The 20,095-nt window shown below is 43.0% G+C and overlaps 1 protein-coding gene across 18 annotated transcripts in view; it reads right to left on the bottom strand.

Annotated features, from left to right (window-relative positions):
* celf5a (cugbp, Elav-like family member 5a) overlaps positions 1 to 20,095 on the bottom strand; it is a 182,243-nt gene that overhangs the window by 63,905 nt on the left and 98,243 nt on the right. For all 18 annotated transcript variants that reach the window (XM_076726171.1, XM_076726160.1, XM_076726163.1 and 15 more), the window contains exon 3: positions 18,632 to 18,680. In XM_076726171.1, the coding sequence (XP_076582286.1) occupies positions 18,632 to 18,680 (49 nt within the window). The remainder of the gene's footprint in view (positions 1 to 18,631; positions 18,681 to 20,095) is intronic.

The following is a 20,095-nucleotide window of genomic DNA, read 5'->3' as shown; positions in this document are numbered from 1 at the left end:
TCCTCTAAAAAACAAAAATAATTCACTAATACTGCTTGTTGAAGAGGATGTTTCATCTTCCACTTCTTCTTCAAAGTGAGTACTTTACTATTCATAGAAGTTTTGACCAAACTTTTGCATGCTACTCAATGTGGGTTTACACTTAAAGGTAATATGCAGTGCAGGAGCCATCCCCAATCCTTGACCTAAGACTTGCATTTTCATTTTTCATTGAAATCTGGCAGTGGGAGACATTTCCCCATATTACTATAACCAAACCAGAGTGATGAGTCCAAGATCAAACACATAATATAACTGGAATCTGTTACAAGGTGGGATATCTATTTGAGTAAAAAATAAATATGTATTATCTCAAAACAGTATGTGGTGATGAAGTTAGGCCAAAGAACTTCAGTGCCGCTGTAAAGGATTTTTTTTTTTTTTACAGATTTGCATATCATTCAAAAAACAGCACTGCTGTGTGAAGGTCATGGTGACAAATCTCTGCAAGAGTTTCATTCTCTTTTCCCTTCACGAGTTTACCAGCTTTCATCCTTCCACCTCCACAACTTTCCTCTCTCTCTAAAACACACACACGTACACACATACACAACAACACACTTCCACAGATTCTGCAATTCTCCCCCTAAGAAGGGAGTCTATATGCCTAAAGAGTTATTCAGCTCTTCCAGTGCAATCAGATTTTGTTGGTGATGGGAGCTGACTCGGAACCAAAATAAATAGATAGAATGGGGAAAAGGCTGGGAACAGCAGTTTGCTGGCAGCGCTGTGAACCAGGTGAGCCAGTGCAGGCAGGGACGACACCATCCAAAGGATTAATGGTCTCAGGGGAAGCCAAGGTAAGCCTGCTGCTCCTGCTTGACATCTTTGTACTTGTAAGAGCACAAAAATTAGCCAGGCAATGCAGTGAGTAATGGCCAGGGTGCTTCCATCAGTCCCATTTAACAATGCATGCAAAGGCAACAGATGAAAACGCAGGGAGAGGAAAAAGTAAATGTCTTCTGGGCATGTGCGCAGGAGCCTTTCATCACATAAGGCCTACTGTTGTGAATGCAACAGAAAAATTAGCCTTATGTCTGTTAAAGTACATGCACTAAACTTAATCGTTGTTCCTGAATTTCTTTTGACAGTATCAACCCTTAACTCTGGTAGCACTTGTTGACAACAAACAAAAATAAACAACAGACTAAACAATTTCATACTACACATTATGCAACTTCTGTGATACTTACTTAATACATAACATATGGAAGTGAACTTGTCAACCAATGTGAACAAGACATTATCATCTTTCAGGAACACCACGATGGCACAATGTTGAAACAACAGGGTGCTTCTGGGCCGCTACAAAGGCTGATGTACAATCAGTCTTAATGACTCACAGTGGTATGAAAACAACTTCTCAAACCACTCCTTCAGCACAATATGCTTTTCCACTGCCCATCTGTTTGTTTGCTCCAGTCATCGTTGACCTGTCAGTATTGTATCTGACATGAAGTGACGCTGACACTGTTGTTTGTAGTAAAGCAAAAAGTTTCCTTGGGGCCTACAGGGCATGATACTCAAAAGATAGATCGCTATAAGGTGTAACTACTACACTTTCAGGCACAGCAACTGTCATTATTTTGAAAACTCTTTCCTGTCTCACTTAAATTTTCTCACTTATTTTATGTACTATAAAAGTCACAGTTCTTAAAAAGGTGAGGCACTGCTTATTGTACTGTAGCTGCCATTTGTGTATGATTTACTAATTCTAAATTCAGTGCCCTGGAGACTTATTTCACCCCTTGTATAACCTTGCAACAGCTGAGTATTCCCCATCCAGCCTTCCCTCCACCTGATCCATAAACAATGATGACGAAATATGTATTATGTATTTCCCAGACAGACATAGAGCCATAACAAAAACCAGAGACAATGTATCTTGATGAGTGCTGACAGAGGTCCAGACTTAGGTGGTGCCTGGGCTCCTCCAGATGTTTGCATACTGTATCATACAGACATGGGTACGCTCTCTCCACTCTACTCGGCAGAGACTTATGTTTCAACACACACCAAATGTCAATGACTCTTATGTCACATGGTATCACAACATGCTCAGAATTGTGCACACACACACACACACACACACACACACACACACACACACACACACACACACACACACACACACACACAATATGCACAACTGAACAAGATCACCTGACCAACTGCAAGGATAACGCAAATGTCAGAACCTATGTTCAATGAGTCCATGCATTGCATCTTAATTAGAATAAAACATACACTTTTTCACAAGCCTGTCTCAGTTTTTACTGCAGGAATTAATATACACTTTTGTTCTCAAAAAGAATCAATTCAGCAAACTTCTCTAGCTGCAAATATAATAAAATATGCTGGATATGCAACATTTGTGTGATTTTGACTTCGGCTGCATCAAGGTCATACTTGCTGTGAAAATGAATTGTACACATTCATTTGTAGAAAAGAAATAAAAAAATGGAGCGGCACATCAAAATCTGTGTGAATTGATTTGGTAGCGGAATTTGGCAAATTCTTTCTAACCCTGCTTTCCAAGGACAACCTTCAGCAGCTGGACTGAAATATAACAACTGGTGGCACTGTTATGTGTAAAAATGTCACCATTTGCTTTGGCACTTCATTGCTGTTGTAAACAACTGCTATTTGCCAATTGTTGTCACATATTTCTGAAGGTCTGTCTTTCTGACTTAGTTTCTTGCTTTGCTAGCTAGCTATGCAAATAAGCTACAACCTATTTTTGGACAATTTGTTTTTAATCTCTTATATCATATAATGCAGCAAGTTAGATAATCCCCATGCACAGCCTACTTGTTTAGTTTTTCATCATTGATTAAGTTGAAAGTAAACATCTTTTCTTCCACAGTGTCCTAAATACATAACCAAAAACCCATCCAATGAAAACTCCATAATTCTACAAAAGCACAGACTAAACTGTCTCTCTTCAGGTTGTGAATACAGAATCCTTCTTGGCAGGAACGGGTGGATGGATGGACGAAGGAATGAAGGGATGAGGGGGTGACAGAGGTCTCCCAGCTGTCTAAGACCCCGGCTCGTCCCAGCACACTGGTTCCCACTAATGACCAGAGGCCCTGAATTCCTGCGGCTCCCCTGGGAGAACAGCTGCTGCCATCCCCAGCTTCTCTGCAGGCTTTGAAGGGGACGTGGCAGCAGTTGAGCTGGCTGCGATCCTGACTAGCAGAGCAGCAACTCAGGGATGGGGACACACAGGCTTGTTGTGCCAGCAGGGTGGCTAAGCCTGCTGAAACCCTATCCAGCCAATTACTCCCTCCGAATGCCAAGCTGGCTCTCTAATGGAGAAACTGGGGACCACACGCTGTTAGGTCCTCTCACAGGTTTACAGGTTTTACAGGTAAGCAGTAACACTCCCACTTCAGGTCAGGCATTTTTTCTCAGTCCATCCTGACAGTTAGGGCTAAATGGGGAGAAGAGCTCAGTTTGATTCTCTCCAAACCAATTTGTTTAAAATGACAAATTCCTTTCAGAGCTCTTGTTTCTCTCTGTCTTCCATCCACTCACACATAGCCCCTGGTTAGGCTTACCCTTTAGACTATTTGCAGAGAGAGAGAAACTCTTATATAGAAAAGTAGTGAAAATGGCCAGGCTAGAGGGAGTGGATGCCTATGGTTAGACTACCTAATCATTCTGTCCACGTTCCTACTGTTCAGATAAGCAGCACAGTGCCTCCAGTGAGCCTTCCCTCCATCGACGGCATACATATACTTTAACACAGCTAATTTGTGCAAGTCTTGCAGCACTTGCACACCATTTAGAGATACACTTCAGATTTCACTAGAGAACCAGTGGACCGTATGGCGGGATGGAGGTCAGAATAAATAGAGCTGCTACAACCCAGGAGAAATAAATTTAAAATATGTATTGCTTCAGCAACCATTGTTCTCTGTCAAAACTGTTGAAGTAGCAATCAGCATTACCGTTATTGAAAATGTATTGTAGCAGCTGTGGGTAAATGGAGCATAATGGGAATAGTTTTGCTGTGCCACAAAATCAACAAAAAAGCTTACATCTAATTAAGTCCTTTCATTTAATATTAAAGCAATACCTCAGCTTTTCCATGGCATTTTTAAACGACAGGATCCCAACAAATTGAATCAGAGAGAAATTTGGAATTACAGGCTGAGAAATTTCATTTTGTTACACGTGACAGCTTCTGGACTGTTCTTTTTTCCTCTGTGTTTACAAAACAATTTGTGAGAGTTCGCTGAACCAACTTTCCTCTAACAATGTGTTATGAGACAGAGAAAAACAAGAGAGAATCAATAGGACTTGTGGTCATGTATAATTTGCAGGGCCAGCACCTGGCTGCCAACAAATAAAGATTTTTTTCCTGCGCGATGCATTCAAGGATATTGGACAATTTTGTTGGAGGTAGGCGGTTATTTTCACCAAATCCTGGCTGCAGGTCAGCTGAAATGATTGAATCTCTGTAAGCTCTGTGGGTGCACACAGCACTGTCCCCATGTAAACAGGAGGCCTGAATGTGTTCTTCACACTTCTTTGCATGTTATGTTTGTATCCATGCACAAGCTCAGCTGAGACACACTGACAAACTGCACCTTGCAGAAGTCATAGCCAAACCACATTGGCGGTAAAATAAATCTTTTTAATTGCATGGAAAGTAGTCTGCGATTCTCAGCATTTTTTCTACGTACAATCTCCCTCCAACCATGCACTATGTGATTGTGTTTGTGTGTATCTGTGTGTGTGTCAGGTTGGTTGGCAGGCTGTGAGGCTGCCTTGGCTAGTCGGAGAGCTCCTCTCCCTGAACCAGCTGGGCCCTCCTGCCTCCCTCCAAAGCAGTCAGTGCAGACCACATGGTCTCACCCCTACTCTGAAAGGTGCCATTCAGCCTCACACAGCTTGACACACATGGACACGCATACTAGCAGACACACAGACACACACAGACACACACAGACACACACAGAGACACACACAGAGACACACACACACACACACACACACACACACACACACACACACAGAATGACACACATAGTGTACACCAAAGCCCTTACAGAGAAATATTCAAAGCAACACCTTCTGCTCTCCACACACAGCAAACTAACCTGTTCAGCTGAGCCATCCGTTAACACTATTTATACTCTAACCAGCCAGGCAATGTGCTCTATATTAAAACATGCAGATCATCCAAAATGAGGAATTACAGCAATATGAATGCAGTATCAGTTATAAACCAGACTTGCAAGTAAATGTCTTAGGTGGCAATTCTAGTGTCCCTTGTAAATATTTCATCAAATAATAGACCTGAAAATAAACCCTCTACGTCATATCTTCTTAATGTTTTACAATTTGTACTGTATTTAATCAATATTGTAAATGCGTGTCTTCATATCATAATGTTATGACTGCTACTGTGCATGGACGACAGCTAGCGTTGTGTGTTTGATGACCAAAATGACAGTTTGAGGATAAAGAGTGATTATGAAACCTTGTCTGAAAAGTGTGATTTGAGGCTCCACCATGAAATTATTTTATGTTACAGTCTAAAGATATCCAAGTCAGACTGTACTTAAGCATGATTTTATGTGTCGTTTTCTATAAAAAGTAAGCATTGTAAAACTTCTCTTTAACTGTAAATGTCATGCGGTAAAACATACTACACTGTGGTGTTCACTTGCATATTCAATTCAAACACAACATCAGGTCTGTTTTTTGTGTATAAAAGAGGTCTATATTGGCACTTTGTCAACAGTGTTATTCTGGAAAACCAGTGAACTTTTGAACTGTGCCGCATTTGGCAGAGATGGCCTTTGCTCTTTGAGGTCTGTTCCATCAGTCTCTCTGGACGAGGTCATTGATGTGAACAAAGATAAAGAGATGTGCTATGGAAAAAAGGCAAAGAGGAGGAGGAGGAGGAGAGAAGAGCAAGAGCAAGATGTTGGGAGGTCCAGGTCACATGGTGGGCCCCAGGACCTTGTGGTGGAGGTAGCGCACTTCCCCTGAGCTACATTTACCCTTTAGCTGCAGTCAGGCAAGCAGGCTGAGTGGACAGAGGTAGGTGGGGGGAGTGCGGGGGCACCGAGGGAATGAGAGAGAAAGCGAGACGAGTGAGCTGGAGAGAGAAATGTAGCATTGAATCTTAATGTCAGATCAGAGTTGAGCAGAGCGACGAGGAGATCTCTCCTGCCAGCAGCGTACGTACACGCAACTGTATCAAGGGTAAAATATTGTGATCTTTGATTATTCCCTCTTTCACCTTTCATTAATGTTATCCAGATAGAAGGCAAGGCAGCTTGACATGCACACACGCACGCAGAAAGGATTTCAGACACACTGGCGAGATAGCACAGGGTTTTGACAGAACCCTTTGTTTCCTCCGTGCTGTTGCTGTACATTATTCCTCTGCAGTTGTAGGTCACTTTCATTTCATACTGAGATGGAGCTGTCTGTAGACTGTTTCCAGCTTTTTATGTTCTGTTTGTGGGCTCATGTGATAAGAGCAGAAATAGGCAATTTGCCCTCATCATGTGCAATAAAGACAAAAGACTTTAAACTTTGAAGTGGGTTACCAGTGGAATCGCACAAAAGCAGAATCACTGTCTCACTCACAAATACATAACACACTATGTGAGGTGACTACAAGGAGGGAAGAAGCGACCGAAGAAATGGGAAGAAGAGAGGGAGGTGCAGGTATGGCTGGGCGATATGCTTGAATTATGTTCATGTTGTTAATATTTAATTTTGACAATAGACATTTGTACAACTATAATGATAATAATAAAATTAGAAGCAAGATATGATTCGGTTGAAACTAGATTAATAGATAAACACTATTGCTTTATTGGCCAGTCCTTGGTGGGGGTGCGGTAAAATTAACATGGCAGGGGCTGTGCTTTGTTTATTTTAATGGAATCAAATGGTACAAATAAAATCCTGTTTCACTGTCGTGCAAGGATCCCATTTCTCCAGATAAATAATTCAGATTGTACATGCTGGGAGGCCAAGAATAGACTCCTAAAATAACGGGATGGTGGGATGGAGGGTGGGTGGGGGGATGGAAGGAAATCGGGACGACAACTATCGGAGGAGGCTGACAGCCAGCAAGACGGGGACTTCATCGTTCCCTCTGCATCTCAACCTCCAGTCCCTCCTTGACCTGGGATAGGGAGCATCTCTTGATACCATTGATGTACCAGCTATCATTACACCCACGATGCAGCCAAAACACGCTGTTCTCCTGTCTTAGGCCTGATAGGCCCAGATTTAACATGTTCCTCCTGTTGTTGGCTGCTGGCCCTGCTGTCAGATTGGTCTTGTTAAACTGAGCTGCCATAGATTAAGAGACCCGATCAGATTAAGATGCCAAATCGCCTTGCAAAACCAGCCCTCCCTCCAACAGTCGGAGTAAGATGGTCGCAGCAGTGCTTCAAGGTTTCACTTTAACATTCAGGAATCAGTCCCTGCTTCCAAGCCAGCGCATTAGGTTGATGTGTGCCAGCAGTCTAGGCAGGCAGCTGTTGAGGGCTGTACCTTTCCCTAAAGCACATTGTGCCGGCACTGCTCCCCGACTCCCTGATAACATTAATGCCAGGCAGATGTCCCTGAACTAGTGCAGACATTTTCTTAATATTAAGAGTTGTAGACTGGCCTCTTTTCTTTGTCCCTACCGAATTTCTTGAAAATCTCCCGTGGCTTTTAAGAGCAACACAATATTGACCCACAATATCTTCCACATCAACAACATCCGAGCCATTCGCTTCCCTAATGGTAGGAAAATCAATAGGTAACGAATGGGCTTATTTATATTTCAAGCGATGATGTGCCATGTTTTGGGTTTTGTGACAAGTTTATTGCTGTGGGGGGATGCTGAGGAGGAAGATCTGCAACACAATAATGAAAAAAAAAAAAAAAAAAAAAAAACATGTCTGTGGATCTCTATCAGCTGTTGTCATTCTATAGCAAATAACATCTGTTCCAGACGGAGATCTCTTCCTTATCAAGACACTGCTCCACCTGTGTCATTAGTCTAAGTCCAAGTCAGTAGCTAATATAGAATGAAAAGACAGCTCGGCCCCTCAGATCTCACCCAATGACTGCTTCCTCTATCAAAGTGCTCTTTGAAGTTCACGTTCTATAAAATTGGTTCAAGTGTCAGGTCGGAGTTCCTGCAGCCAAAGGTAATGCAGTCATTTGAAGCCTCATTCTTCTTTCTAGTTATTCCCCTGTGCAACCTCGGCTGTCTTTGTATTCTTTAGCAGGGGCCCTCTTCATGTTTATTGCAAAGAGGTAATCAAGATATGGCCTGTGTTTGGACCTGGCCATGAGCCCTGAGAACTGAAATGTCTGGGGATACGCTTATTAACTTCTTTGAACAGAGACCCATTCGCCAATCATCCTAGACAATGCCAGCTTGCCTGATAGACTCATCGATGAGACAGGGGTCAGGGGAAAAGTCAACAGAGTAAGGAAGAAAGAATAAAAATGACAGAAAGAAACAAAGCACACGTTAGGTGAATGGATAATCCTGGTGCTAATATCAGGGGGAGATCTAAGGGATCCAGAGGAGGAATATAAGGTACGTTTTAAAGGACAAAACACAAACTCACTTACGAGTTACTATGAACCATGGCAAGGCCAGGGCAGTCAGAGCATGACCACGTCAACACTTGTACTTCAGGCAGTAGTGCAGCAATAATGACTCAGTCAGGAACACACACACGCACACACATACGCACACAGACGAATACTTATGAATAATATTAAAACACTCCTTCTTCCTTCATGAACCAAAGCAAAGGTTGCCCCAATCATCTTTTCGGCTGCCGCAGTTTTACAGCCCCAGAATGACTGCTTCTCTCTCCATTACCTCTGCACTCGTTTGACTGGCAGATGGGTGGAAAGACGGTGGATGGAGAGTGGGCGGGTGGGCAATCATGGGACTGTGTGTCACAGTGCGTGCGTGCTCGCAGCACTATTTGTCGTCTCAGCAGATGAGATGGGAAAGGCAGGTGAGACGTGGCTGGGCCTTATTTAAAAGCCTCTTTACGGTGCCCACTGAACCAACGTTGGCATTCCCTAATGGTGCATCACAGGCACGTCATCCCATGCTATTCCTCGTCATCCTTATGTCCTCTGCCCTTGTCTGTTGTCATTGCTGTAATGGCTGCTTCAGCTTAAGTTCAGACATAAAAATACGACCCTGATTCTAAAAAAGTTGGGACACTGTGTAAAATGTAAATAAAAACAGAATGTGATCATTTGCAAATGAGCTGTTTACAGACAACAGTTTTACAAAGCGTTCCTGAGCCCATGTGGTAATATCTTTTATACAACATGTGTTTCAAAAAAATGGTGAACCTCACTCCATCCTCGCTTGTGAATGACTGAGGCTTTCGAGGATGCCCTCTTCATATCCAGTCATGACACCATTAAATGTTATCAGTGAACCTGTTTACTTGTAGAATCCCAACTTGTTTGAAAGGTGTTGCTGCCATCAAATTCAGAATATGCAGATATTTACAAAAATCAACTAATCTGATGAGTTCTTTGCACTGATTTCAATTGAGGGCATGTCAAAAAGGATTAGCAAGTATCACACATTGTTTAATTTACACAGTGTCCCAATGTTTTTGGAATCTGACTTGCACATAGCCGTATACCATACAGATTAAATATTCTGTAGAACTGTATTTTTGGTCTGCAGGAGTACTAATCTCTGTTTAATCCACTGCTTCCGTATCTCTGCTTGAATCACTCAGTTGACGCAGGTGTCCTTTCCAGTCCAATGGTAGCATGAAACAGTGATTTAAGTGAACAGCCTGGACTGACAGTGAGAGAGACAGAGGGTGATATGAGAGGCCAATGAAGTTAATATGCTGAGAAGGAGAGATAGAGGAAAGGAGAGGTTAGATTAGAAGGACAGACATGGAGATTTAGCTGAGTTACAGGTACTGAATCTGAATACAGATCAAATTTACAGTTGATTGTTTTCTCTATAACTTTCTTTCTTGTTTCTGTAACTTTCTGATTTATACCTGCAAAGCTTAAATGCACTCCAGAATCTATTACTGTCCTCATGCATGCACCTGATGTGTAAAATTTGGATTTTATAAAAAAAATGAAATAAAATATATGAGGTGGCATTTTCATTTATCTGGTGGTGGCATATTGTTATATTCAATTTTCTCACACTAAAGTGCTCCACACAGACATTTTCAGAGTGAAATTACAGTGTGTTGTGTTGTGTATACAAAACTAAAGAGTGACTGCATTGCATATATTTTGAGTTCTCTTTCATACTTATTGGAGAGGCATTTTCTTTCTATCCATAACCTGAGGAGGAAAAAGCTTGTTTTCTTCTTTCCTGTCTCTTTCTTTGTCATCACTTATTTGCCCTGTCACTCTTCCTCTTGTGTTTGCTCTGTCTCTCGTTTTTCTGTGTCGCTCATGCTCTTTTCATGTCCTCAGTCATGAGAGATAAAAGACCATTTTCATATAACAGTCACCACAGGAAAAAAATATATAGATTTTTCTTCATATTAAACCTGTAAACACTGTAATGTTTTTTAATTAAGAGTCACAATCAGCTATTAACTCTCAACAACTAACAGCTGGAATCCTCAGTGTGCCTTGACTTTCTGTTTGTTCAAATGGGCCAATGTTTGTGTGAGCAGTAATCATTTTTTTTTCCTCTCTTGTCTGTTTTTGTATACACAAAAGCTCCAAATAGTTTTTGGCCTCTCTCCGTGAACAAACAGGACATTTTCCTTCCACATGGAGTGTAGGGAGCAAAGGTCTCACAAAATTAGGGCAGAGAATTCAGCGCTGGGCAGATGCCAGGCAGTGAAGAGAGCAAACCAAAATCTAAAATCTACTGCTGGCCTGGAAAAGATCATACGGCCTGAAAAATACCCTAATAATGTCCTAGTGTCTGTACACATTATTATTCCTTTGTTATTAACTTCTATGCTGTAAATATAGACTTCAGAAACCCAATATTGCACATCATGACACTTGTCTAACTCAGTCTAACTCAACCCCAAAGTGGGGAGTGGAGCTTGTATCTCTGATGTATGAGTGTTATATTTATATGGGTGTGTGTGTGTGCGTGTGTGTATTTGCCTGTGCGCATGTGTCTCCAGTCTGCCTTAATCTCCACCCATCTGCTGGTGGACCTCCTCTCCCTGTTCAGAGGCCTGCCGTGCCCCGCCCGATCTGCCGTGCCTGACCTCACTGTGGGTACGTGTGTGTGTGTGTGTGCGTGTGTGTGTTTGTGTGTGTGGGTGTGTGTATGGTGGGCTGCTGCTTGATGAGCCTGGTTCATTATGAAGTGGTGTCATTAAAGCAGAGAGAAGGAGCAAACGGGTGATTGCAGTGATTTGGCAGAGGTTGCACAGACTGTCCTCCAATCAGAGCCCTCGCTTGGCCTCCTCCAGCTTCGCTGCAATCACTGAGTACCAAGTCCATAGAGGACACACGCACGCACACACAAACGCACGCACACACACAGACACACAGACACACACACACACACACACAGACACACAGACACACACACACACACACACACACAGACACACACACACACACACAGACACACACACACACACACACACACACACACACACACACACACACACACACACATTTCTCAGCCTTAGGTATGGGCTTGTCAATGCCATTACCTGCTTACACTGTGAGTATATACTATAGCAGAGGAATTGGTGTCAGCGAGTCAACTTCAAATAGGTTTGTACATATTTTTAGCAATTAAAATGCACTGCACAAATTTGATTAAATGCAACCACAGCGTTTAACTCAGAATTCAAAATCTGCAGGAATCCCATATTTGCGAAGCTCAGATTGAATTGAGAAAGTTAAGGATTAACAAAAGACACATTAAGTACGGCACGCAGGTTGTTTTAAGTGAACGGAAATGACATGGCCAACAAAATGAAAAGTTCACTAAATAAAGTCTAAATAAGGCACGCCTTAAAAAGATCTGATTTCTTATCCATCTCTATGCCACTGCAGTGTTTGTATCCTAAGTAAGTTAGCATAGCGAGCCTCTGTGCTAATCTAGCACACACTGTGAATAGAAGGTTCTATGAAGTGTGTAATAGCGCTGTGAGATTACTGCTTGTATTCACGAACCCATAACAGGCAGCTACCTGTAAAATGAACAGAATAATATGACTGATACAGTTAAAAAATCTAGCATGTAATTCCTTTTTTATTAGCCTCATATCACCATGTTAACTTTGACATTGCATATCTTTAAGTATGTACTGTGCATAATGTAGCATAATTGAAAAAAGCCCATTTGAGGACATACTGCTGTATCCACAGAACCTTTCTTAACTGATATCCAAAGTGAGATGGTGGTCAAATCTGTCACGGTAACTTCTATCAATGCCATAATGATTTACTCTTTGTTTACTCATATTGAGATATATATAAAAAAAATGACAACTTAAACATCAAAGCACTACATTTGTGTGGTGCAGATCTCATTATCACAGCAATTTGCACAACTATTGTACATCATCTACATATTTTGATGCCTTCAAAAGGTTCAGAGAAAGAGGCAGGAGAACCAGAAGGGGGATAAAGAGAAAGAGAACGATAGAGATGGCGAATGAATTATAAAGTGTAGAGAATTGAGCACTAAATTGATCTGCAGTCTGTCTGTCCCCAAAGACGTTGAAGTGCTGTAATGAGAACGGCAGACCAGATGCATACGGGGGCCGTCTCTCCCCCATCTCCATCCCTCTCTGAAAGAAGACAAGTTTGTTTCTCAAGGTGATTGTTGCGGTGATAAGGGAGAGGGTGTTATTAAGGGTGACAGCGGAGGGGCTGAGAGGCAGTGGCTGACTGGATAACCTTGTCCCCATCCCCGCCTCGCTTCCTTCTGCATGAGCATCTCCACCACTGGCCTGCCCTGCCTGCTTGCTCGTCTGAACACAATCTGCTGGCTGGAATTACCTCCCGGCCCCAGGAAAACTAAACATGATTTCTGACCTTTCCTTTCTGTGTTCAACAGTAACCTTTGCTGATCCGCCTACGCTACGAGACCATCGCGAATGAACAAGGGATAGAGTGGAAGGGATGTGTGTTTTTAAAAAAGGGGAGCGGGGATGAATGTGTGTTTAACTGAATTTATGTATGCGTGCATATTCAAAGACGAACACCAGAAGATCACGCGCTCAAATACGACAGCCCTGCAGTGAACGCTGGCTTTGTGAAGCTTACAATGTCCACATTTTGTCGTTAGCTCTTGTCATTTTCTGTGATCTTGTACTTGCAATATTATAAGGTGTTTCTGTTATTTTGTCTACACGCTGGAAGTAGCTGCCGCTTCCATCTGCGTATGTGCTGACTGAGTGTACCACAGAAGTTGCAGTAATAGTGTATTTTGTTGGAAAAAGAGTACGAGACACTGTGTTTGCAGAAATACTGCATCTTTCGACTCGCTAAATCCATTACATCATCACTCTGCTTCCTCCTGTTGTTCTTTGCCGCGTCAGCAAGTTTTGCAATGGTATTATCATTAGTAGTTTGTTAGATAAGGCTAATTGATCTCCACCTACCCAGTGTATTAACGAATTGTTGTGATCTACTTCTTCCACTGACTCTGCATAACTCTGTCAGCCTCAGCACAATCTGACCCTCAGGAGCAAAGCACATCCCTCTAGAAATGATTTCATCATCTCTTTCTCCCTCTCTCTCTCTCTCTCTCTCTGTCTGTTGCTCTCCCGCTTTCTCTCCCCTCATCTGTCGTCTGTAAACCTAAATTCACCCCACACCTCCCTTTCAAAACAAACCGGCCTGTGCTGATGTGAGGGTAAATTTAAGAGCTTACAGGCAGGGTGACCTGAACATCCCAGGCCAGCTTGGTGGACTTAGCAGACTGAACTCTTGGCTAGCTGAGGCCTATACATCAGTATTGTTTGTGTAAGAGCACCAGAGGGGATTTGGACAAGGAGTGTGAGCCCTGAATGTGTGACCCACAGCTGGCCTTACCATTGGATTAGCTCACCCTGATCCCCACAACCTCTGAACATGCTCCCTACTATTTCAAGATCTCTCCATTTATGCCCAGCCAAGCACATTGTGACCAGTAATCTATGTTTTCTTCTCTCCAAAGGGAGAAGATATACTGTTCAGCTTTTTGCTTTGCCCCTGCCGCCCCTCCCTCTCAGCTGGTTTATCCACACTTTGCTCTGTTTATTTTGCGCTCTCTCTCCAACATTCAGTCTCAGTACAAATTCCCCTCTTTCACCTCTCTACTCTCACCATTCGTCTTTTCACCCCTCATTCTTCTCCCTCTAACTACCCTTCTCTCCTTCATTCCTCCTCTTTTCTAAAGGGGATCAGTGGAGCTTAGAGGCCTTCCTGCTTGGTTCATTACAGAGCTGCTCTGACATGGGGAGCTCATCTCTCTAGTAAGGAAAGGAGAACACCACTGATGTTTAATACATGGACCACTCTGTTGTCTTTCACGCCAGATAAATTCATCATCAAAAACTGAGCGCAGAACAGCAACAGAGCATGTAAACCTGCGCTCTCAATCTAGATTCCCAATCTTTCTTTCTTTCTTTGTTTTTTGCTTTTTTTTTGTCCTCACTCTCCATTTAACTTATTGCCTCTCGCTCTGGTTCTGTCTCTCTCTCTTTGTTCCGTCACATTTCAGTGAACTGGAGCAAACCTTTTCATTGTCCTTCAGTTGGAGTAAACACACAAACACAATGCAACGCCGCTTCTTGGCGCGCAACATGAAACGCAGCTCATGAAAAGAAAATTGACCCATTCCATTCAGCATATGTGTACACTGTGTATGTGTGTGTGTAAATATGTAACCTGTATTGGACATGCCCGTGTGTGTGCACATGTGTTCCTATTATCATCCAACATACATCCAACTTCCCGCTGTGTGTCTGTGTCTGTGTGTGTATGTGAGAGAGAGAGCGAGAGCGAGAGAGAGAGAGAGAGAGAGAGTGTGCGTATGTGTGTGTGTCAGAGCCGTATGGGTATGTATGTGTGCCTGTGTGTCCTCTCTGCGTGGGTGTGTGCGTGGGCGGCAGGCCTGCCTTGATAATGCCAGAGCCTGTTTCTAACCCAGGCTTCCTCAGTGGGCTGTAGCTCTAGCTGTGCCAGGCAGGCCTGCTGCAACACCAACAGAGCCCCAGCTGACAGCTAGCCTGCTCCTCTCTCCGCTTTCTGGACAATCTCTGAGCTCTCAACTTTGACAATGGGTTAAGCCGGGCAATATGAAGAGCAGCGCAGGAACAAAAAATGCATAACAGAAAAACGAGTTAGCCCGAGAGCAGCATGACTCTTTTAAGATGATCTTAAAAAAAAAAAAAGGATGATATAAAAGAAAATCAAATGCCCACAAAAAAGAAACAAGGACGGGCAGATAGTAATGGTGGAATGCTGAGGGGGGTGCCGCTGGTAAAGGGTTTAGGACGAAATCAAAGTGGTTAAAGCTGATTTATCCTGTGTAAGGACGCCAAGCCCTCTAAGGAGGCACTGAACAGCCCTTCAAAAATGAAATATCAGCAGCAGTCAGTGCCAGTCATCAGTGCCATGTGTGATGGAAAATCAATCTATTTCATATCACAGACCTGTGAGGAGAAAATGAGAGAGACAGGTCCCTGCTGCCTCCTCGCTGCGCCTCTTTAAACGTCTTCCCAACAGAAACATCCCAGAACGGTTTGCGTCATCAGTGACGGAGACATTCACGGTGCTGGTGGCTCAATGTGTAACGGCTGCTGTTCTGCTAGATTAGGTAGGTGATTGGCCATTAATATTCATTTCACAGTGTGTCTTTGTTAGGCGGCAGCGGGGGCTGACAGAGTGTTTGGATGGATTTACTCTACCGTATACTTCCCTTTAATTTCTATAGGCGAGGTGGTTTACTCGTATGGCCTTAGTAATGCCAGTCAAGTGGCTGGGTGTACTGTAATTTTTACAGATCAGATGAAAGTTATGAACATCTCCAACGGGAAACTGCTCAGTTTTGATCAAATGTGCAAGAGTCATCAAATATTGAGTGGAATTACTGAGAAGAATATGTACTATTGTCTTCCTGTTTGATGACTTTGTGCAGGCAGTCAGTTTTTTACTGAAACAGTAACCAGGGAAAGTACACTGATCTGGTCTGTCTGGTCTTAATAACAGCAAAGAGTTGCTCCTCGAGGAGCGCAGGTCCAGCAGGCATAAAACCACAGTAACAGGTCTTTCCCTAATGGACGGCCAACTAGCACAGGTGATCTGAACAGTCCTCCTCATAATGAGATTAAGGGACTAATTAGTATGACTGTGTGTTGTACTGTGACAGTGTGCACTGAGGAATATATGGCCCCTATCGGACTAGCAGCGTGGCCCCTGAGAGAGCAGGCCAGAGCGGGTCTGTCCCTTGTGTCCCTCCCTCCACTGCACTGAGCAGCTAATTAATATTTTTTGCATTCGCCCTTCCAGCTCCTGTACACAGTGCTGAGTTGTAGTCTTGAAGTTTTTGATCTGGATTGTGGCAGTCAACTAAAGATCAAAATAACAAAAATTCTATCTTAGCGGTTTTGGCGATGTGTAATAAGGGGAGCAGTAATTACATGACCCTGAAATTACACAGAGCACAATGAAACCCTCTTCGGTATTTTACAGCAAATAAGAAGCTCAGGCTTGCAAAAGTAGGCCATGGAGGAGCTTCAGCAGCACAGTGCATCAGCTAACAGAAGCAACAGCAGCTAAAGACAGAACCAGATATGGAGGAAGCCAAAATTATCTTTGCCAATGATAATCACAGAAAGAATTCAAGCGAGCAAAATTAGAAGCAGGATGAGAATACAAGATTTAAAAAATGAAAGTGAGATCCATTCCCCTCCGCACATTCCCTGGCTGTCTCCCCCCTCTCGCTTCTGCCTCCTACCCCGTTAAAGTCACGCTAGTGTTTGATTGCCCCTGCGGCGCCACTCTGACCTGTTCATTTAAGATGATGTGCAACTCTCAGGACTGTTCCAGCGCTCATTTGTTCCTCAGTGGGGTCCCCATGGCTGGCCAGTAAGAGGACCCCATACTGACCAAAGTGCCCTGGGAGCTCTAAAACCGGCCACTCAAACCAAGTAAAGAGACAGCTGAGTGTCATTGTTAATGTGGACACACAGCACCACAATGGTAAAATCAATGGAGCTATAGGGGACATCAATCTTGACAGCACAAGACCCTTTTGCTTGTCTCCCCACTCCTCTAAAGCTCTGAATGAACAGATTGAGGGAATGAAAAGAATGAAAGAAAGAGAAAGAAAGAAAGACAGAAAAAAAAGAAAACTTGGAGGACTGACAATGATCTTTATTGTCTTTTCCTCCATCCACCTCAAGAGGTTATGCTGTCCTTTGAAGATTGTGTGCATTTGACAGGCAGCCAAAGTGGCCAGCCATCCTAATTCACCCAAAACAGGCAGAGGTTTTTGGGTAAAGCCTCAGAAGTGCAGCACGGCAGCTGTATGCATTTGGCATGGCGCTTGCATTTTCTCTCCCTGCGTGTTTTTCACTTCCAGATCTCCCTCTCCTTCCACCGGGATGAGAGGGGAAAAAAAACCAGTGTTCCTCCTTTAAACAACAAAAAGGCACTTGGCTTTGTTACGGGGTGACACATGAGATGCTCACCAAAAAACAACAGCAAGGTTCATTATCTCTGCCACTGACTTGAAGGATGTCTCCTCATCCCATTAACATATATGCAGATAGGCAGTGAGTAAATGAAAAGCCTCCAAAAACAGGAGAGATCAAAGACGACAGAATTAAGGCCAAGTAATGAGGATCTTGGCAAGAACCCTGCAAATTTATTGATTGTTTGGCAAGCTGTATGTACTCCTGCTCCATTTTCCGCTCCCTCTATACCATTTACTCTTGCATTTCCAATGCACACAGACCAAGCAGTGTGGGCTTTAACATGTGGCCCACTTTGCGTGGCTATGGCTTTGAGTATTGAGCCTAATCACTATATAATTTACTGTGCAATGATAATGTACTTGGCATAGTGAACAATAATTGCAGCAGGGAAGCCTATCAGAGCCCTACAAACTTTCAATAACACAGACTCTTTAATCAATTACAGTAAAGGGCACACGCAGGATGAGACCATGTGAGATTGATCCACAAACTCGGTAGATTTAAACCAGAAACAAACACAAAAGCTATAATCTGTGTGAGATGAGATTACAGGCATTTCTACTAAAATTTTTTACAAACTGCTGAGACAGGCTGTCAGACCAAAATGGCATCAATCCCCTCTGTCGTATGTCATGTAATGTGTTGAATATACATTCAGACACCGCTTGCTTTAAGCTATTTGGGAACGGGTTTTTTTTTTTTGCAATGCTCAAACTGCGAACATTGTGTATGTAAGTGCAGCAACATGAGAACAAAAGGAATTGGGATAAGATAAAAAAAAGTGTTGGCTTAAGAAATATTGCATTGAGAGCAGTGGAACAGATGAGATCAGAGGGAAAGAATGAAAAGAATTAGCCTAGATAAGGCAGATGAAAAGGGACATGAATAAATGATGAAGAAAAGAAGACAACTACCTCCACGGCTCTCGCTGTCAGCCGGTTTCACCTGGATGGGGCGAGTCATCTGGAGGAGAGAGAAGAAAGAGCAACAGAGAGGTTAGCGCTGGCGACTCGAGCTGTCGTTGGTACAGCAAGAGGCCACAAACCAAAGGTGTCAAGGCCCTCCCTCCCATACTAATAGCTGTTCTGCGATACTGATCAAAGTGCACTGGCCGGAGAGGAAACCAAAACACCATCATGCAACTAAGTTGACTTGACACTACAGTGCTTCTGCAGCCGGTTATTTGGTGTAAACAAAACAACTCAGCTCTCTTTCACACATAAACGGTGCGTGTGGGTGTGTGTATGTGTGTGTATCTGTATGTCCGTTCGCATTTGTGGTATTTCGTGACAGGTGCATGGAGAAGCTGCAAGGCCGCATATGTGTGTCTGAGTGATAGAGGCCGAGGCAGTCCTAATAAAAGTGAATCCAGCCACAGGAGGAGAGAAATCAATGCAGGCCTATTGATCCAGGCCCTTGGGCTGTGGAGAGTGTCTGGCTGGGAAGGATTCTCTGGTTAGGAGGCTCACTCTAATCCACTGGACCCTGATAAGAATGGCATTGCCTGGATTAGATGCCTCTGTCATCACAGTCTTTGTGTCACGCTCTCCTCCTTCCCCAATTTTAACTCCTTCTTTTTTCATTATTGTTGTTCAAGTTGAACAATTTCACCAGACTCTGTGCGCGATTTGTTAGGAGGAAAAGTTTCAAAGATGTATCTGGGATTTATAATGTGTTGGTTTCGGCTGAAGCACCGTTCTTTTAAACTGAATCTGCCTGCGGGTCACATATTAGCACACATATTGTTTATACACCGACCCCCACACACGTATAATATATATACATTTACTGTAGCAGAATATAATGCCAGTGCTCCTCCTCCTATGATTCAGTCCAAAACAAATAGATTTAACCAAACAAAACAAAACCTGCACATTTTAATAAAACTGGGGCCAAAATGGCACAAATTTATAACAAGATTACTGGAACATAAAAGCAACCTCTTACTACAGTAAAGCATTTCTAGCTGCTATTTAAGCATCTTTTCATTGAGAGAAACTATTGCCACTACCAGGCATCCCAGTCAGATCACTGAACACCATCCAGCACTGATGTCTTTATACCGACAGTACATATGTATATTTTGTTCCATCTCCCTGTCATGTATCTCTTCTTCTGTTCGATTCCACAGCGGGGCTGAAAAGGTCACATTTAAAGACAGGGCAGTCCAATAAAAGCATGACATGTTCAAGGAGAAACACCATAATGGGATTTTAAAATGTCTTAATAACATGCTGATATATGGGGGAGAGGCCCAGGCCCGATTCATTAAGTGCTAAATGTATCCATTTTCACCTTGAGGAACTGAGTAACCTTCCCTCACTGAAATTATTCCATAAATTTACCCATCGTAAATAATAACTAGCACCGGCTGAGTC

The sequence above is a fragment of the Chaetodon auriga genome, chromosome 3 (genome assembly GCF_051107435.1).
Source record: "Chaetodon auriga isolate fChaAug3 chromosome 3, fChaAug3.hap1, whole genome shotgun sequence".
Classification (NCBI taxonomy): Eukaryota; Metazoa; Chordata; class Actinopteri; order Chaetodontiformes; family Chaetodontidae; genus Chaetodon; species Chaetodon auriga.
This window is presented reverse-complemented; position numbering and strand designations above follow the sequence as displayed.